A 20,978-nucleotide genomic window follows, 5' to 3' on the forward strand; every position below is an offset into this window, starting at 1 on the left:
GCTTTGCCGCCCCGCTTTTCTCCGAGCGCAGCGCGCGAGCGGGGAAGGCTGGGGCACCGAGGAACAGAAATACAAACGCAATGAAACTGACAGCTGTTGGCGGGCAGGCGGGTACACTTGCACCGGGAACGTCGCCGAGTGCACTTGCACCCGCGCGTCCCGTGACGGAGAGGAGGAGGAGGAGGAGGAGGAGGAGGAGGAGAGTTGCTGGATTCTCCCCACAGCTTTACTTTCTATTTGGAATTGTATTGTCCCCTCGCACTTCCGCTTCTTATTAGACATTCACGCCGCACTGTAGGCGCCGTGCCCAGAGAGAGAGAGTCGCAGCGTCTGCGCCGAGCCCGGCGAGCGTGCGGCGGCATTTCGGAAAGCACTAGTAGTCTCCACGATCCGACCTTCAAGTTGACGTTGCTCGGCGTCACAGCGCTGCAGCTGATCGCTGAGGGGTACACGGCGGAGATATGCTTCACGCATTCGTCACCGTTTGCGCTTGTCACCAAAAGCGTTCGCTGCTGATGTCGGCGAGGAGGAAGTAAGCGCGACGAATTAACCCTCTCTCGCCTCGCACTGGCGTTACTAGGCCGCGGTACGTTGCTGTCGTCGGATATTTTTCATAATCGAATAACGTTGTAACGAAGTAAGACCGACTTATATCGGCCGTCGCCCTTACGCCCAATGCCACCAGGGAAATAACGCACATGATACAAGACGTGGTGTCCTCCGGCTTTCTTGATCGTCTCCTAGACTCGGGATTCAAAATAGCGCGTTTGTGATCCCGTGCATGTGAACCGTGCTCGGTGCTGTCGGGCGACCTCCTGTCACCAGCTATGCCAGGATCCCGGCATCACGATGACCGTGCTCCCCTCAACGGACCCCCGGTCGACCCCGGCTCGGCAAGGAGCAGCAGGTCATCGCCGTTGTCACTGTCGTCAGTGCGAAGGCTTTCGGCGAGGGCCATCGACGCCGGCAGTCCATACGTCGGTAAGTGAACAGCAACCCTGAAGCTCGTCAAAGTGTTTGGCCATTTTCTGAATGGCTTTTGCCGAATTTACAGATGTTTTCAACGGGTGTCTCTTTATTTACGACATGGATTACAGTAGTTTTCAGCGCTTTTACCGATTATGACATCTCAGTGGCTGGCAGCAGGCGCTGCTTGTTTGCTGCTTACGTCATCCTCTTTGCGTAAGGTTTCCGGGCCCGGCGGTTTCAAACAAACGCGGTTACGGTAGTTTTCAGTAGTTTGAATAGCTGCAGTCGAAAAACAGTACATTTTAAGACACAATTCAAAACACAATTGCTATTCGAACGAACCTTTTTTTGGCGATTGCCGAGATTGAAGCGGGCAGTAATAATGGTAAATAAAGAATGTTTACCGCCCACAGCTTCAAGAGTTACGTTTGTGTTTTAAGTGTTGCATTGAAGGATTTCACGCAATAAAGATGTGAGCCGTTTTGAGACCCCTTATGTTTTTTGAAAAAAATCCAAGATTAAACGGGCAGTGGCGTAAAACTGACAGACGGGCGCAAAAGTGACAGCGGTGCCGAAGCGGCCGTCATGTCACTTTCGCGCTTTCCCCTGCATTGTTTTTTTTTTTTTTATTAACGGCGGCGACGATTGTTGTCGACACTTTCAGCAGCTCTCTGATTAACCTTGCCGCGAGAATGCCGCCTGGTGTATGATACTACCGCCCAACATTTACAAACTTATTGCCAGTGCGGGAATAGTTTGTACGTGTGCTTATAATCGGCAACATGTTTTCGTATAAAGATACGGCACAGTGTTGCTATAATATATTGTAACGGCGTATTTTGGTTACATACTGCCGCTACGGTAGCATGCTGATGGGAATGAAGAAGTCGAGGCGTCGAAGAAGTTTTAAGGTTAACTTGTTTACTTTACTGATGACATTAGTGACATTTAGCACATACGAACTTGAAACAATTACACTTATTACATAGATGAGAAAGACGGTCAATAGGTCGAGGGTACTTAGCGGGACATGGCTGACTGGATCTCGGTCTCCCGGCGGGAGGGCACGACGACGAGCGGCAGAGTTTCTGATCTGAGCCTTTGTACAGGCCGCCCTCCGCCCTCAATAGCCAGAGATTCCGCGTTATATTTGCTTCAAGCGGTCCAGTGGGGGACGTATTGGGGGAAAAAGCGCATCCTGGCGTGTGCGGACGCCTGGGAACAAGTCTAAGCCTGGGAACAAGTCTAACACCCGCAGCCAATCAGGAAGACGCTTGTAAACACCAATCAGACATGTCCCCGCCAAAGTGAAAAGGAAAAAAATCACACACAGAAGACACAAAGTTCAAACTCGAAGGCGCCCGTTTCTGGCAAAAGAATTACTGGTGAGAATAAAGTAAAGGTATACAAACTCGAAAAGGAGAAAAGACAGGCGGCCGTTTGAACGAGACCGAGGGTCGGAGAACATAGCGGCCCGCGTAGGCGCGCAACGGGGGGTCGGAGACGCCAGTGCGCGCGGTAACACAAGCCGAGGCGATGGGTCGCCCCCTCAATGGCCGGCGTCTCCTGGTCGGCCGACGGGCAGACACACGCGCCGGAGTCGTTTCTCAGAATAAAGGGCCAGGGCCTAGCCGCGTCCGAAGCGCTTTCACATACAACACTTTGAAGCAAGAGCGCTGGCTGTGGGCATCGCGACTCAAAACAACCAGGAAACATCAGCGGACCTCCGCTTCGCGACAATATCTTTGAGAAAGAAATGGGTGAGGATGAATTTAAAATATTTTCACTGGAAATTGCGAGAATCTCATTTGTGACGAAACTAAAAAGAAAAAAGAAACGCCCGAAATTTCAGCGCAATAAAAACCAAGGACGCGTACTATACTTAACGCTGCTTCAGAAGATCCAAGTAGCGTAAAGCATTCTCTTGGTTTGGATTTGGTTTTACTGTTTTTGTTTTGGCAATACAATGTTTAAATGAGGCGATAAGGCGATACGGACAACGGTTCATCTGCATCCCATTCGTCAATTAAGCACTTTGGAAATGTGGGATAGAATCAATGCAGCACAGCCGTATACCCATCCGACAAAAAGAAGGGACATACACATGACAATCAAATTTTTAGCAGCGAAGCTGTTTAGCAAATCGTAATTTTTCGTGTCCGCAGTTACAAATACCAACAAATTGCCGAGTGCGTGCACGTGCGTGAGAGAGAGAGAGAGAGAGAGAGAGAGAGAGAGAGAGAGAGAGAGAGAGAGAGAGAGAGAGAGAGAGAGAGAGAGAGAGAGAACAAACTTTACTGAGCATTCTAGAGCCGTTTAGGCGCTTGATGTGGTGGTGCCCTCTTCTCGGGCCCCATATGTTTCCAGGTACTCCTGGCCTCTGGTGATCAGCGCAATCTGTTCTTCCAGGGCATGCGCTGGACAACAAGGTCTCCCATCGCTCAGGGTTTGTGTTAGGGGAGGGGGGAAGGGGAGGTGGGCTGAACTTGGGAAAATTGCACTCTCCTATTATGTGTTGGAGTGTGCCCAGTTGTCTGCAGTTAATTCTTTCTCGTATCTATCTGGGCAGAACTTGTTTAGGAGATAAGGGTGGGGGAACGACCCGGCTTGAACTTGTCTATATATGACTTGCTGCGTTCTGCTTAGAGAATGGTGTGGTTTAGGATATCGCTTCCTCCCGTCTTTATAGTGACTGACTATGTCCTTGTAGCTTGTTATGGGTTGCGGTTCCTGCCCCTCTGCCCGGCTGATTATATTCTCGGGCCTGTTGGTGGGCAAATTCATTGCCCTCCACCGAAGAGTGGGCTGGCACCCATATTAGCTCTATTTTGTGACTTGGTGGTACTTTTTTTTTTTTTGAGGATTCTCACTGCCTTATAAGTAACCCATCCTTTTCTGAAGTTCCTATACGCTTTTTGGGAGTCCGTGACTATTTTCGTCGCTTTTGGTTGGGTCAACGCAACAGCAATTGCTATTTCTTCAGCTTCCTCTGGGCTTGGTGTGATGACTGAGGCCCACGTGATGAGCTCGTGTTACTGCAATCGTTGCTCTCATTGAGTGCTTGGGAAGTGAGGCGTCTGTGTACGTCACTCCTGTTTCTTTAATTAGAGACTCGTTTAGGTTCTTGGCTCTGGCCTGTCGTCTTCCTTCGTTTCTGTCCGGCTTCATGTTTTGAGGTAAGGGTTTGCTATCTACTGTCTCGGCCCATGCAGGCGGTATAGGGCCTTTGTTTTGACGATAAGCTTCTTGCCATACTATTTTAGCTAGGACGGCTCTTCCCGCTTTTGTTTGGCTCAGTCGCACCCTTTGGTTTGACAGGTGCGCTTCGATCAGTTCGGAGACCGTATTATGCTTGGCAATCCCCAGTAGCTTCTCCGTGGATTAGTGTATGAGAATGCCCAGCGCGAGCTTCGTAGCTTTTCTAATAACAGTGTCCAGTTGGTCCCTTTCGTTTTTCAAAAATTGTAGGCAGGGAGCCGAGTAGATGATTCTAGAAATCACGAAGGCTTGGACAAGCCTGAGGGATTCCTCTTGTTTGAGTCCTCTTCTCTTATTTGTGATCCTTCTAATCATGTTCATGATTTGTTCGGATGTGCTTTTTGTTTCTTTAGTGCGGTTCGGGCTTTACCATTCTCCTGTACGGTTCATACCGAAGCCAGGCAAGACTCTACACGTCGATAACATGGGGCCAATCTCTCTGACGTCATGCGTGGGAAAAGTGGTCGCGCATGATCCTACGAAGGCTGCAGAGACACCTTGATGCCACTGATCAGATACCGTCGTCCATGTACGGTTTCAGGGAACACCTGGGCACCCAGGATGTCCTCCTGCAACTAGATGAATTAGTCATCAAAAAGGCCAAGAACCAGATCCCGAGGGCAATACTAGCCCTGGACCTCAAGGGAGCCTTTGACAATGTGACGCACGAGAGCATTCTTCGCAGTCTGAAAAACACGGACTGCGGGGAAAGAATCTACAGTTACGTCAAAGACTTCCTCAGAAACAGGACTGCTATAATCAAGATTGGGGAGGAGAAGTCACAGCCTATAGCACTAGGGGACAGAGGAACTCCGCAAGGGTCTGTTCTGTCACCGCTGCTTTTCAACCTGGCTCCTCTACCTTTACCAGCATTACTAGGGAAAATAGAAGGAATAGATCATGCCTTCTATGCGGACGAAATTACGATCTGGACAGCGCAAGCGGGCTCAGAAGGGTGGATGGAGGAAACCCTTCAAAGGGCGGCGGACACAGTCCAGAAATATGCAAGCACCTGCGGTCTCTTCTGCTGACCGCAAAATCAGAGCTATTAGTGATACAGACAAGACTTAAAAAGGAAGACAAGAGAAACATAAGAATAGTTATAGACGACTGCAGCATCATGCACGTACGTGAGCGCGAGCCTCGCGGCGACCGCCCGGCTGTTAACAAAACCAAGAAAACGTCTAGCGCTCGGCTCGCGTGTGATGACCGCCCAGCGCTACCTGCGCCCGTTTGTCAAGCCAAACATACTGTTGTGCCAGAGCACCCAGCCCAAATTTGCTGTACGGGGCAACGCGCCGACAGCGGGGCCGATTCGCGTCTCGACCGAACCGCCCGCGGCAGACATGCGCGAACCTGAATTCGCCGCAGAGTCGCCTCTCCTTTTCCCTTCTCAACGCTCTGCTGTATGCCAGTTTTGTTCACAACCCGGAACTCTAGCTCATATTATAATACAGTGTGTGTGCAATTCCAAACTTCCACCTCTCCGATCCCCTCTTCCCACCCCTGAGCTGTGGGAGAACCTGGTGACCAGCGACCGTCTGGACGTCCAGCAGCTCCTGGCATCCAGAGCGAAGGCTCTCTGCTCACTTGATGGATTCCCGGACTAGGGAACCACTCCCACTTTAGAAAGCTCAAATAAACGTTTTCTCTCTCTCTCTCTCTCTCTCTCTCTCTCTCTCTCTCTCTCTCTCTCTCTCTCTCTCTCTCTCTGGGCCGAATCATGTCTCGGACGAACGGCCCGCGGCAGACATGCCGCTACAGGCTTAAGGGACGGCGCCACTGAGACGGCGACGGCGTCGCCTTCCCGAGAACTTCATCGCTCTGCTCTGCGCCGCGTCGATAGCGGACGGAGCAAGGCAACGCGCAGCACAGGTGACTGCGCTCGCATGGCGAGTCGCAACAGTAGTGACTGCGGTGAGAGGGTCCAGTCCCAACAGTGGTGGCAGCGATGGGATGGCTGATTTTCAACAATACCCAGTTGGGAAGATTCGCCAAGGTTGCCCCCCCCAAAAAAAAGAACTCCACCGTTCGCCGTAATCGTGGCAACACTTGCTCGGAGCGGCAAAGACACGTCATAGCGTGCACCCCTGCAAAGTTATGTCCAATGATTAGCCCTTCCAAATTCATACTTATACTCACATACTCACATACTCACACTTATAGCAACAACGATGGAGTAAGGTCGTTGCAGCAGCGAAGTAAATCGGCTGCAATCGCGGACTTAAACCGCCGTGATGGTCATTCTTGCGTGCAGCCTCACTACCTTCGTCTTACGCGTTAGTGTGAGCTTCCTTCATTTTTCTAACACAAAAGTGTTTTATTCCGGGATTCCCGAAGATTTCACATGCGTCATATCCGTCACGAAAATGACGCCAGTACAACGAAGCAAGCGGCCTGTAAAGGGCGCACTCCTGCACACAGGGTCTTCTTGCGGGGAAGCAACCTTTAGGTCTAAAAAGTGCGTCATACTTAGGGTTGTTCGTTTTCGGGTTTTATATTTTAACACGAAAGTGTTTTACGCCGGGATACACCAAGATTTCACTGACGTCATATCCGCCACGGAAATGACGCCAGTACACCTTTGCCGAAGCGACCCGCCAACAGGACGTCGCTCACCAAGCACACCCGCAAGACAGCCGCCGACCCGCAAATCATGCTCAGCAGCAGATTTCGCTGCACATTTCACTTTCGTGTTTTACCGATTCCTATGACGAAGGAATCAACCACAGTTTTTTTTTTTTTAAGTTTAACGCTCCGTAGCTGCACCTCAGGAATAAAGCGCGCCGCAGTGGATGGCTATGGAACAAAATTTTCAACGTGGGCCGAAATCACTACAAACGGGCGTTTCCACTTTTCACCTTCATCGAGCGGCTTCAGCGGCCGTGATGCGGACACATTCCGAAATGAAGCACATAGTACAACACAGGCTGGAAATGCACGTAATTGAGTGCACAAAATATAACTCAGAGAGGTTTTAAATTTCAGTTCCAAATTCACGCACATAATAAAATTCACTTCATTGTGTTACATTGGACCTGTGAGGCCATCTATGAGAAGGGCTGCGCAAAGATTTTGAGAGCCTTGGATTCTCCAACGTGCGCGGCAGTCTCACAGTCACGAGTTTTTTTTTTTTCGCTTCCATCACAAGTGCGTAACGCAACTAAAAAAGAAAAAAAAAATCGGCGACATCGAATACAAAAAGTGCGTTTTTTTTCTTTCCTGAATCCCAACAAAGAGAAACAATACGTCATCGTGTGTATGAGTTGCTCTGTGTATAGAAGTTTTTACGAAATCCCTGTATGAGCCCATAGCAATCTTAGAATAGTGCACTACGTACGATCATGACACGAACGCCGAAAAAAAAAATAGGGAGGGGGGACGCGATTTGCCTTGTTAGGCGATTTGCCTTATCAAACTGTACCTCCTCCACATTAAGAACGCGTAATACGTCCGAGTCGAGGAATAAATACCTGTGTCGCCTGATGACTGAGTGTACATTTATTACGTACCTTCGTAATTGTGCTTTACGTGGTTTTAGATTATTTCAGGCGCCTGAACTTCTTGCAGTTTGTTTTAAAGGAGAAGTGTTGAAATTAGCGGCACTTAACTTTTCCGTAACAATGCTCTTACGGTTCCGGTTAAGCGCTCAGAAACGAAAAATTAACGTCATGTTTACAGTGAGATCGAACGCATTGTTTAGTAAAACCTCGCATGGCTATATACATACATTGGATTGTAATTTCCAACAGTGCTGCCATTTCGATTTATTCACGTTAAGAGGAAAGCTCGAGCCTTTTTTCGAAACTGTACACTCATACCTGAAACCTGGATATGGTTTTTAAAAAGTTGAAAAAAGAAACGGCTCCAGCATTGCCACGGCGAAAAACATGCGCGAATCATCCAGATACGCTTTGGGTATATGTAACATAAAAAGCAATGATGCAGAAGTATGACCAGTATGGCCACATAGTATATTGTAACGAATTATTCCTTGGAAGTTGTTGTGTTTGTTTCGTTGCCAGCGCTCGGCCTAGCTGGGTTATCTTAATTGTCTTGAGGTTAAAGCGGAGCGCCAGTTCGCTCCATCTGTCCTTTGTTTCACGCCGGGCAATCTTGTTTTATATGGAAAAAGTGCCCTCTCGCCCGGACTGTTCCTCTTTCATCGGCAATGTAATGTTGTCCTCAATGTAATTGGATGTTTCTGCAAAGCAGAGCGCTCCGCGATAAACGCACGCAGAGCAAAACGCCGCGGCATTCATGCATTCGCCGACTGTCGTGTGTGCACATCACTTTGCTCAGTGCAGCCTCAACGTTTGCATTTTTATTCTAGTTTATTTCTTCCGACGTTTTGCTTATCGCGGGGCACAAATTCAGTCCAATCAACTTCATTTCTTCAAGAACGGCGCGTCGTCGTTAGACCGGAATAAAACAATGCCCCCTACATAAGGGAAGCATATATACGCTTCCCTTCTATCATGTCATTCGGTAATCGATTGTCAATTTCCGTATACGCTTCTTGCACTGACATTTCGCTCATCTGCTGCAAAGAAGAAACGAAGGGTTACTCCAGGCGGAAGCCTTCTCGTTATCTCGAAGGCCTTGGAGGAACACGCGACAGTCGTTCAGCTCGCGGTATAATGTTCCCAGGATCAGATTTGCGGCTGCAGAGAGGAATTCGCAATCGCGGAAACTCGCAAAGCTGCCCGTTTCGTAACAGGCAAGGCCAGTTGCCGCCCGTACGTGCGTCTTACAGACTTCCTCCTCGGCATTCATCACCCTATATATATTGCGTTGCTTGCGCGGTAAGGATACATTAATGTGTGGGTGGCGGCGCCTGGACGGTCGCCTGCTTAATGGGTTACGCGTGCGTGGTCAGGGAGAATGCTTGATGAAAAAAGGGTTCCGAGGAATGTCTGCACTTGCGCAACAGGAAGGTTGCTTTGCGCGAGGATGCGCTCGAGCACCCATTGAAATACGCATGGCTGCCCTCCCTAGTTATACCGACACAGGGGACCATTTTACAACGAAGCTGAATGCAGCTAAGGTTCCGAGCATTTTTTATGGCATGAGTAACTTTGCGGCGAAGCCTACTTTATCGGGAATGCTCAGACTGCCCTCTCTTTCCCAGGTAGGCCTTGCGCCATCCCATTTGATAAATTACTACACTGCTTCTACTGCTGTCACTCTTTTTGTTCAAAACTTTTCCAAACGCAATTACACTGAAATTTTCAGCCAAGCCGACTGTGGTTACTCCGAGTTTAATTCGCTTGCCATAACTGCTTCGTTCACCGTGAGGTACGTTGTAAACGCTACAGTCAGCTGTCAATACACCGTCTGTACATCGTCAAATACACTGTCAATACAACGACAATTGCTGTCGTCTTTCAACACAGGGGCATCTACTGGAGGAGTGTGGCCACACAAAACGACTATGAAAACTTTCCCGTCACGCAGCTGCCGCCGCGGCTCGCTAAGCTTATTTGCAACGTCGTTGTTACATTCTGTCACCGCTCATCCGTTAGCCGATAAATATATAACTGCGACACTGACTCATTTCTATTCCTTCTCTCCATTGGGTCAATCGCCGCTCCCGAAAGCATTTATTGAAGCTGCGGTCAGACGCATCAGTGTACGGGAGTCTCTGTCTATCCGGAGGCCCGCCAGCCCGCAGCTGCACTGGTATCGAGGCGAATTTATGTCTCGAATGCGTCGAGCACCGCAGCTGTCGCTGGCTGCAGGGCCTGACGTCTACGCGACGTAAATTAGCTTCCCCCCGTAACAGGTCGTCTGTCGCCCTAAATGCCATGCCACGTCGTTACATACGTACGTCGTATCAACGCGGTGTGGCTGCGCTACCGCTGTGAGCGGCTACAGCAAAGTTGTCCGGCTGTGACTCGTCGCTAACGCGGGAAACAGCGCCAGCGAAAGCTCACGCAGTCTTTTAGGGGTGACCGACTGACCGTGCCACGGTTACCGCTACCTCTCATCGGGGAATCACTTTTGGATGGCAATCAATGTTAAGTGTTGCGGAGCCAAAAATTTCACCCGATAGTTTTAAAGGGCAAAGCCCCTTAGGGGCTGGGGATGTTAGCGTCTCCTGCCGTCGTCGTCGTAATCGTCGTTCGTCTCATGTAGTCACGGTACTGAAACACCGGGACACTCGTTTACGCCTCGCCCTAGAGAGCTTCGTGCTTCGAAGACACAAGACTTTTACAGCACAGCTGTGTACCTGTACCCCCAACGGTTTTATCTACGTTGGAAAAAACGCCAAGGCGCCAAAAATACTTATACACGGCATGCTTCGCCCCTCATTAGGTTTCACGAGGTGGCCCGGGATTTTTCTTTTTCTTCACACCAATTTTCCGACGCCGGATACGGCTGAACGACGACTTCTTTTACTTCACATTGTCGCTATCAATGTGCCTCAAATATTAAACACTGGGGTGAATGACAGGCGATTTCTCATTTCTTGCGTCTGTACGTCTTCCGTCTGTCTGTCTGTCCGTCCGTCTGTCTGTCTGTCTGTCTGTCTGTCTGTCTGTGTCTGTCTGTCTGTCTGTCTGTCTGTCTGTCTATCTGTCTGTCTGTCTGTCTGTCTGTCTGTCTGTCTGCATGCGCGCGCGCGCGGTGGAATGCTCCTTCTAATTCAAGATAAAGCACAGAGGCCCAGAGCCACCTTTAGCACCTCGGCCACTCGCGTATGTACGGACAATAGCATGAATGAAATATACGGTGCGAACGCCAAACACTTGCTGAACGGACACTGAATAACACCACTCATTTTGCTGTCCTCCGTGCTATGAGTATACGAAAGCAGGAAGCAAAGGTTCCGCGAGCTTGCAAATGGCCCCAGTCCTGTTGAGGAATCTAAAAAAAGCGTTGGTGTCACGGCCCTTGTTTTAAACCTGCGGTTGCTAACTGCCTGCAGTAATTAATGGAACGAAACTCTGCGCGATTATCAAAATACCATGGCGATAAAACGTTTTACACGAAGAGCTTTCTATAATGTTGATTAGAGCCTATCAGCCGCTTTCGGTGGGTGCATTCCGAGCAGAGTTATATTTCCCTCTCCTCCTCCATCTCTGTGCCTCTCCATTTCTGTATTTATAATGTTCGAAATTCTGCCTGCCCGAAATCACCGAGACAAGCAAGGACAAAGACAGGTGCAGTCGCTCAACTGAGCGTCCATTGAAAACTTATTTAGCCCAACAAGAGTGATCTGGAAATAAAAGTTGAATTGGGAGACCGCGTTCGTATGTCTTCCTCTTATCGATTAGTGCAGTGAAAATTTCAAATTTGAGAACTTAGAAATGTTTATTTTACAAACCTGCCGTACGCTGGCTATTAATCAGAAATACGGGAAACTATATGGAACAATCACAGAGTCGTCCTTAATTGAAGCTGATGCTGATGTGAGCTCTTATAAGATGGGAGCAGAATATAGAAACAACGCAAACGGCAGGGACAAGGGAATACAAAACAGCTTTCGCGGTGTTTTTATAGTCTCCGCCACGCATTACCAACTTTCCCAAGCTTCCACGGCAGCTTTTTAGTAAGTTTATTTATTTATTTATTTGAAATACTGCCTCTTTTTGAGACCAAGGCAGGCGGGCATACAAGGGTGTATTCATATACATACAAAAGTACTTAGTCGGTAGGTAGTACAGCAGTAATAAGAACAAAATGTCAAAACAAGAACAAGGGTTAAGTAACTGTGGTGTAAGCGTCATATTTTTAGAATACACATATTTTTAAAGGATACAAAGGAAGTGAAACGTGTAGAAGGGTTGAGCAACGCATAATACAAGCATAATAATTTCAGGTTCCTTAGTTTGTAAAGGATACCAACAAGGAAAGTGCACTGAAATAAGCCAAAAAAAAAAAGCAACTTGCGTGAAGAAAAGAGATTGGTATACAGACTAACCATACGTTGCGCAAACAATAACGAACAATACTGCTCCGAGCGGAACCGTAAAAAAAACAGTCTCAAAACCATGATTCATCAAGTAAAAACACTGCGGGAAGTTTGCGCATGCGGGTATATAGTATTTACTACAAAGCAAGAAAATAAAATATAAGGAACATTGTGAGGCAAGTCATACATATTGTATTCCCAGAAAATACATTACAGATAAGTTAGTACAGTCAAAATTCGCAGTAATTGAACATGATGCTGTACGTTGTGTAGACGCAAGTTTAGGGGTGCTCGCCGTGAAGTGTACAGAATACATAACATCCGAGTCCACACTTCATAAAAATTAGAGTTGCATGTTTTACTTTCCGGTTAATTGGTAATGTTAGCGATTCTGGACAAAAAATCAGTAAGTGAATCCGTGTTAGTAACCGATGGGTCCAAGCGATTCCATTCTCGGATAGCAAGCGGGAAGAAAGAATATTTGAAGGCGTCATTATTGCAATGATATTCAGTCAAAGTGTGCGCGTGTTTTTGCCTTGTTTGCCGGGATTCTGAAGGGTGGATGAACTTGTATGCGTTGATTTTATAATGATTGTGCAATAGTTGAAAGAGAAATTGCAGACGGGCTTGTTTAGCTCTAACTTGAAGTGTATGAAGTCCACAGTCGTATAGCATATTAGTTGGTGAGTCAGTACGTTTAAATTTATTGCAGATAAATCTTACAGCTTGCCTCTGTACCTTTTCTAGTCTTTTTATGTTAGTGAGCGTACAAGGGAACCAAACGGTGCTGGCGTATTCTAATACTGGTCTGACATACTGTATTTACCCGATTCTAACGCGCACTTTTTTTCCGAAAAAATAGGCCGAAAAATCGCATGCGCGTTAGAATCGGATACAAAACCGAAACTGCCGAAACAGCGGAAATTTTGTCCCACCCATCGCAATCGCCATCTCAAGATGGCGTCAAAGCTTTTAGCAACGATTTTTCGGACGCAGCAATCCTAGGAGCCTAGGCTTTTCTGTCGGTGTTCAGACAAATGGTCAAATCGTTTCACTTGCGCGCTTGATAACAGCAATGGCAGCAGCGGCTCCCACGCGTTCAAAACGAGCGGTCGGCTGAAGCGTGCACCTCTGGAGAAGCTCTCGGGATGGGCGTGCGAGGCGTGGGCCACGATCCCATAGTCCATGGTTGAACGTTCCTTAGAAGTGTGGCATCGGGAACACGCTTGAAGGCACCGAGGCCGCGATGTTGTGGTCAGCGGAGAGCGACGAGGAGTGAGATGAGTGAGATTACTTCGGGAAATAAATCGCCCGTTTCTCTCGCATTCGTTTGTCTGGGTCACAAAGTCCCGGGCGCGTTACAATCGAGGTGCAAGTTTTTCGTTTTTTTTTTTTTTTTTTTTGCCAGGAAAATCGGGTGCGCGTTAGAATCGGAGGCGCGTTAGAATCTGGTAAATACGGTAAAAGGTGTAGGCTAAAAAGCTTACTAGTTGATTTTGGTGCGAGCCTTAGACATCTTCTAATATAAAAAAATTGCGCAACGCAGTGGATGTAATGTGATTGATGTGTAGGTCCCATTTAAAGTTGGATGTTAAAATTACGCCTAAATATTTGTGTTGATGTACTTTCACCAGTTGCGTGCCGTTAATGCTGTAAGGGTAATTCATGGGTTCTTTATTTCTCGTTACGGTCATACACACTGTTTTTCGGAGGTTAATCTTCATTTGCCACTTGTACACCAGTTATCAAGTTAGTTTAGAGATTCCTGTAGAGCGGCCTGGTCTTTGGAACTGTTGATTTCTTGGTACATAATGCAGTCGTCACCAAAAAGTTTGATTTTACAAGAAATGTTTGTCGTTATGTCATTTATAAATATATGAAAGAGCAGAGGGCCAAGAACTGAGCCCTGGGGGACTCCGGATGCTACGGGCATGCTATATCTGAATGTACATTTTCAAAGATTACAAATTGCGAGTGGCCGTATAAAAAGTCTTCTATCCAGTTTGTTAGGTTTCCGGTACCGAGTATACTTTTGATTTTTGCGTTTAATTTTTTATGGCATACTGAATCAAATGCTTTTGAAAAATCTAGCAGTGTCAAGTCTGTCTGCGAGCGGTTATTAATAGAAAAAGCGAGGTCATGTATAACTTCAGTTAGTTGCGTTGCTGTGGATAGCCCTTTTCTTAATCCGTGTTGGTAAAGTGATAAGGTGCCTTTTGTCTCTAGGAATAGTGTTATGTGCTTCAGAATGGTGTGTTCAAGTAATTTACATGATGTGCTAGCGAGTGAGTGGGTCTGAAATCAGATGGGTCTTCGCTATTGCCTGTTTTAGGTATCGGTGCGACCTTTGCTTTTTTCCAATCATCCGGAAGCTTTGAAGAAGATACAGACTTACGGAAGGCCAGTCCTAGATACCGGCTGTACCATTCCGCATAACGTCTGAGAAAATTGCCGAAAGTTGCCGACCGTTTTATTCGGACTTGCTGGATATTCCGGACTTATCCAAGGAACCGCCAGTTATTCCATAGGAGTAATATATAAAACGAATATTTCGAATAAAATATAGCCAAAAGTTCTATTTACCGGTCAAAATTTTACGCGACAAAGCGACGGCGCGACTCAAGGACGACGCCATTTTGAATCGAAGCCACCTGCTGATAGCTTCGGGTTGGATGGGGATTGGCTTGATTCCCGCCGGTGTGACAAACTTTGATCTTGGAGGCGTGGTCTGTGGTGGAAGCAATCTCGAAAGCCGAACACTGGTCATACAGGACCCGTTTTTTTTTTAACAGCACTTTTTTTTTTCTTGTGCGCCAGGTTACGTTCGCTGGTTGGACGGTGACGGTCATGGTCGGAGCAAATGCGCTTGGCACTAAGAATCTGCCTTTGCTAGTGGTAGGGAGGGAGGAATTTAAGTCAAGGAACCATGCGTGACTTATTCAGTCCCATATAAATAAAATAAAGTTCGTTTTGGTGACTCGCGGATTTTTCGGCCTGCTCTTCTATTCGGACTATTTTTCGTTCCCCTCTGCAGGTCCGAAAAATTAAGTATTCAGTCTGTATTTCACGGCCGTTTTACGGAACCATACTTCACATCACCACATACGTTTTATAACTCCTTTGGACCCACTTTCTCTAAAAACTTCCTCGCAATGACACTGCGCGCCATAGCCCACGGAATGATTACTTCACCAGACTGAACGCAACATTGAACGTCCAAAAGTGGGAGGAATGACCGCGACCGCAGACGTCGACCTAGCATCATCCCACCGCACGCACTTGCCCGCGTAGATACGGGAAGCAGACAAAAAGGAGAACAATGTGAAATTGGCTGTTGCTCACGGCTATTGCTCGCCCGACCCGCCGCCAAGCCACAGATAACACGAAAGCGCGAAAAAGTCGAGTGTATGGGGCGGAGTAAAGTGCAAATAGAGTTGCTTATTTACAGCGACGGCAAGAAAAACATGCCCCTGACTTGCCACGTTCCTCCTGACGCAAAAGCAACGGGAGAGCGCGATACATAGAGAGATAATAGGCGTGCGACGGAGATCTCACGCATTCGGGCAACACTTCGAAAGCAGCTCTGTTGTCCACACTAGCCCTGAAAGGGCGCTCAGGTAAGTAATCGTAATACTCTTCCGTAGCGTCTCCACGTCGATGGAGACTATAGCCAAATTTAGGGACGTTAATGGAGGCCAACAAAAGAAAGCGAGTCCCCGCACGTTATTGATTTTTTTTTTGTTATTTGGACAGGGGCGACAATTTGGGCTAGCTGTTACATTCCATTCTTCATTTGACGTGCTCTCTTACGGGACATTAAAGAGCAGGTACGGACTACAATATTCGATAGCGGATGTTGGCACGTATCGGGTGTGAACATGATGTGCAGTATTCGCCGCGAGGACCACCACGGCAGAGACCGGCGCTGCGGTCGCTTGGCCCGTCACATGCATAGGTCGGCAGAACAGAAAGAACTCACTCAACCTCGAGCACATTTTTTTAAAAAGGCGGTAGTCTTTCTTGGGCTACTTACACGCAGAAATTTTGGTCTGTCTGTCTGCCTATCTGTCTGTGACTCGATTCAGCCACCCGGCCAAATGGATCAGTATATGCGCAATAGTTTTATATACCCACAGCCAAATCTAAAAGTCTAAGTACGGTGTCAGTGTTCGTACTTGTCAACATTGTTGAACAAGAACAAGACATTACGCAAATATAAGGCAGAAAATTAATACATAAGTGATAGTTGCAGTGTTCCTTTATTTAAAAATTATGGATGCTTGGTTTTTGCGATAGCAAATGAAATACTACATCAATGGCAAAAACTGTCGCCTGCTGTTGCCAGCTTCACCTCCTGGCGTCATTTAAGAAATCTAATGGCAATAGCAACGGAAGGTTCCACTAGATGGGATTCACATTCCGCTTCGAACGCTCGTGCAGTAGGCCATCGTGGTTCTATAAATGTTGTAGTAGGGTGCCTGAATTCACGCGCGTCTCCGCCGTACGGCAGCGCTGGCATCGAGACACCCTATTGGAGCAGTAGAACGCGGTAAATTTAAATTGACTTGTGCAAACCTCTAGCGTGTTATCTGTGGAGGAATGACACGGGAAAGGAACAGCATGAGAGGTTTTGAGAGAGGGATTGTTGCGCGCTTTATGTTATTGCAAAGACGGCTGATTGTTTGTTTCACTTTTTTTCCTTTTTGTTTTCTCTTTTCTTTTGTCGGTCTGTTTATTGTACGCGGTACACTGCTGAAAAATTAAACATGTTACATTGTATTTCATGTTGGGGGGGGGGGGGGAGCAAGTCAAGCTGATTGTGCAGCTTTTTTTTTTTTCCTTGCCTCCCCCATCTCCAAGGATGGAAAATAAAGGAATTATAGGTGAGCGGAAAAGAGAAGGCAGGCCTTTACTTGGCAAGGGCGCCAGTCGACTATCGTCTTTCGGCGACATTTGCAATGAGAGGAGCAGATACGCGGCCATGTTTTTTTTTTTTTCCTTCACGCTGTACTCACTCACTCTCAGACTCAAAAAGCTCGTCTGTACTCAAAATCACTCGTACTCACTCACCACATATTTGTAATCATACTCACCTGAAATTAAACTCATTAGTCCTCACGAGTACTCGTGCTCAATCTGTAGTCACTCGTACTCAATTCATCTGTTCCCACTCGCACACGTACTCAATCTGTACTCACTTTTACTCAATCTGCACTCAATCTTCACAGTTACTCGTCTACAGAAATGTTTCGACTAATCTGTTTTCGCAATGAACCACTCGCATTCACGCGCTAAACTAGCACTCTAAACCACTCTAAACCACTCGCATTCACGCGCAAAATCAGTGAGGCTCATGCACGCACGTCGCGATTTGAGTACGTAATCAAACTGGCAAGTTTGTACTCGCGAGTATTGTACTCATGAGTACAGTACTCGTGAGTACTGCTCGCAAGCACATGTAATCGCGAGTGCAGTACTCATGAGTACTACTCGTGAGTACTACTCATGAGTACTACTCGCGAGTACAGTTCTCATGTTTGCTACTCGTGAGTACTACTCGCGAGTAAGGTACTCATGAGTACTACTCGCGAGCACGTGTACTTACGTCTGTACTCACTCGTCACCGCACTCACATTTTTCGCTCACTCATCATCGTACTCATTTTTTTTTTTGTCTGGGTCTGTACTCACTCATCATCGTATTCACTCGTGAGCTTGAGTATACAAATGAGTGTACTCACGAGTGAGTACGCCGACCTATTGTCACAGGTAAGGTTCCAGATCTGTACGCTGTGGTGCTGGCTAGGTTTATGAATACGGCCTTGTAATCGCCGTTTATCTGCGGAAATTCTGGTTATTTATTGGTGTTGGGGGCGTACTTCGGCCTCCTCGGGCCTTTTTGACCTCATACGTGGTTACGTGCCCAGCGCGAAAAATGTACCGTAACTGGGGTAGTCGACGCTCCGGTATCTCGATGACGGGGTTTATTTGCAGGAGCGGAACCGAGACAAGCGTAGGTGCGAGCGTTCAGCCACGGCCGCTGGATGAACTACTACCTCGTTCAAACCTACTTCGTTCACCTTGAAGTCGTAAAGGCTACAGTCAATACACCGTCAGTACATCGTCAAATACGCTGTCAATACAATGTCAATTACTGTCGTCTGTCAACACACGGGCATGGGAAGAGTATGGTCACAGAAAACGGCTGTTACCCCTTTACCCCTGTTCTATGAAAAATTTCCCGTCACGCAGCTGCCGCCGCGGCTCGCTAAGCTTATTTGCTACGTCGTTGTTACATTCTTTCACCGCTCATCCTTTGCCGATAAATGTATATATAGCTGCGACACTGACCCATTCCTATGCCTTCTCTCCATTGGTTCAATTGCCGCTCACGAAAGCATTGATTGAAGCTGCGGTCAGACGCATCAGTGTACGGGAGTCTCACTCCATGCGGCGGCCCGCCAGCCCGCAGCTGCACTGGTTGAGGCGAATTTATGTCGAGGACTGTGTCGAGCACCGCAGCTGTCGCTGGCTGACGTCTACGCGACGTAAATTAGCTTCCCCCCGTAACAGGTCGTATGTCGCCCTAAATGCCATGCCACGTCGTTACATACGTACGTCGTATCAACGCGGTGTGGCTGCGCTACCGCTGTGAGCGGCTACAGCAAAGTTGTCCGGCTGTGACTCGTCGCTAACGCGGGAAACAGCGCCAGCGAAAGCTCACGCAGTCTTTTAAGCGGGATTCACACGACGGAGAAACCCTCTCTTTCTAGCCCGCGGGACCCGCTCACGGGACCAGTTTTAGGCTTTGCCCTTAGGTGGGGATCGCCCGCGGATCGCCTCCGCAGGGAATGGAACCTGTTTTTCGGACATAGGCCGGCACTGAGTCTGGCAGCGCGTGGTCATTGCGGTCATGTAGTTTTATGTCGAAGCGGGTGGAAGGGCGGCTTTTTCAACGTGGTGTGGTCGACACGTGGTGAAGTGACAGGTGCGGGGACTGCTTGGAATATCGCTATTACTGCAGGTGCTGTTGTCGGGAAAACAGGGAGAAGAGCGCCTTAGCGTTTGGGGGCGCAATGGGTTAACGAAAGCAAGGCAAAAAAAAAAATAATAATAAAAACCGGTCCCGCAGGGTGCCTCCGAGGCTCGCCGAGAATCCCCTCGCTTCCTCCGCGCTGTCGTCTGCTAGTCACTCCGCACAACGTTAGTTTATTCTAGTAACGTTGACTCCGCATAGGGACCGGGCAGCTGGATGGGTGGCGCCACCACTCGGCTCTCCCCTCGTCAGTGGAATGAGCCGGTGCATTGGACTACACAGCCTCCCGTTGTTTTTGTCGTGTTTGCATCGGTGCATTGTATGTTTTGGTGGCGTTGTTAGCAGACATGTGAGATGAAACGAAGTCTAAACAGATGCGTTGGGTTCTTAGATGCAGTAATGACTACGTAAACTTGTCGGACGCGTCTAAAGTTGGGTATCGGCTGCAATGGCATGAGCGCTTTTTGCAGCGATCTGCGCTTGGCTCAACCCGTTCTGAGTACGAATAAAACTACTATTATTAGTATTATTTTCTTCTTAAAGGCACTCACGGCTACGCAAACTTATTGGATGCTTGTAAGGTTGGGGAAGGGCTACATTGACACGAGCGCTTTTTGCAGCGCTCTGCGCCTGGCTCCGCGCGATCTGAGTAGGAATAAAACTATTAGCAATATTAGAATTCATTTCTGCCACTTTAAATTATCTTCACTGGTTTCAATGACTACGGTTTCCACGCCAGCTTTAGCCTGGGATACCTCGATACGTGTGCTTTAAATAGAAAGGCACCTGCATACGAATTGGATTACCGTGTAGCCGTAGCAATGTTGCGGTAGTTTACACTTTCTGTAACCGTGAGCTTTGTACCTTCGGTTTTGGTGAGCGACACTGTGATAGCATGGGAGCCTGAAAGCCGAAGTGGAAATCCCACGTTTGCGATGGCCATTTTATCAAGAGCCAAAGTTATTCACCAACTCAACAGCCCAAGCTACAAACCATCCCTCCTCCCCTTCCCGTTTTACCCTCTGCGTAGAATAAAGGCTGGCACCGATAGTTAAAAATGTGGCAGTGTTAACATCAGCCGGTGTTTTTTATTGCTTAAGTATTCTTTGCAGAGTACCTAAAAAAATCGTGTAATGCCTGGTGAAGACACCAAAAACGCGCGATTAGTTGCCTCAAATATGGGTGCATGAGCCCGAGTCCTCCACCACAGGCACATTTCCGACACGCTGGAAAAAGTTTAGATTTGGAGAGGGGGTATGGAAGTTCAAAATTAAACAGCAAAATCATCTAGCCCTCCGTCTAGTGATTATGATGGTTGAACACAAAGCTTTTTTCGTGCGAAATCGAATGGGAAATGGTCAAAAAGACGCTGCGATCAAAAGACCAAACTGCCCGCTGGTCAAATTCGATGCTTAACTAGTCAAGTTTAAATCCAGAAGGCAACCAAGGAAACCCATACGATAGAGCTTTGCGATAAACCATCATCGTCGTTAGACGGAGGTGTGCATGATTTTTCAAGCGTAGGTGGCATCTTGTAAACCGACCGCAGCATTCAGTTGTGAAGCTGAGTACAGGTTTCGGGCACCCTCCTGTCTTGCGTCATTCAGCCACGCAGGAATTGGTTTTTGAAAAACCATTTACCAACTAGCCAGCAACCATTGCAATTTTTGTAAAGCAATGCTTCTCCACGACAAGCAATAACATTCTACTATCATGCGGTATTTATTCTATCAACGATTCGCGATTACTGTAGTAAGAGCATTTCTGTGAAATTAAACACGTTTCAGCCGTAGGTAAT

General features: G+C 47.6%; 1 protein-coding gene across 1 annotated transcript in view; it reads left to right on the top strand.

Moving 5' to 3' along the window:
- The first annotated feature begins 276 nt into the window (after window positions 1-276).
- The window catches only part of LOC144179647 (ATP-binding cassette sub-family G member 1-like), an 82,556-nt gene continuing 61,854 nt past the window's right edge, over window positions 277-20,978 (top strand). Inside the window, exon 1 of the mRNA XM_077708084.1 lies at window positions 277-981. Within this exon, the coding sequence (XP_077564210.1) occupies window positions 828-981 (154 nt within the window). The 5' untranslated portion in view covers window positions 277-827. The remainder of the gene's footprint in view (window positions 982-20,978) is intronic.

The sequence above is a fragment of the Haemaphysalis longicornis genome, unplaced genomic scaffold (assembly GCF_048455015.1).
Source record: "Haemaphysalis longicornis isolate Haplotype H1 unplaced genomic scaffold, Haemaphysalis longicornis Haplotype H1 scaffold_4, whole genome shotgun sequence".
Classification (NCBI taxonomy): domain Eukaryota; kingdom Metazoa; phylum Arthropoda; class Arachnida; order Ixodida; family Ixodidae; genus Haemaphysalis; species Haemaphysalis longicornis.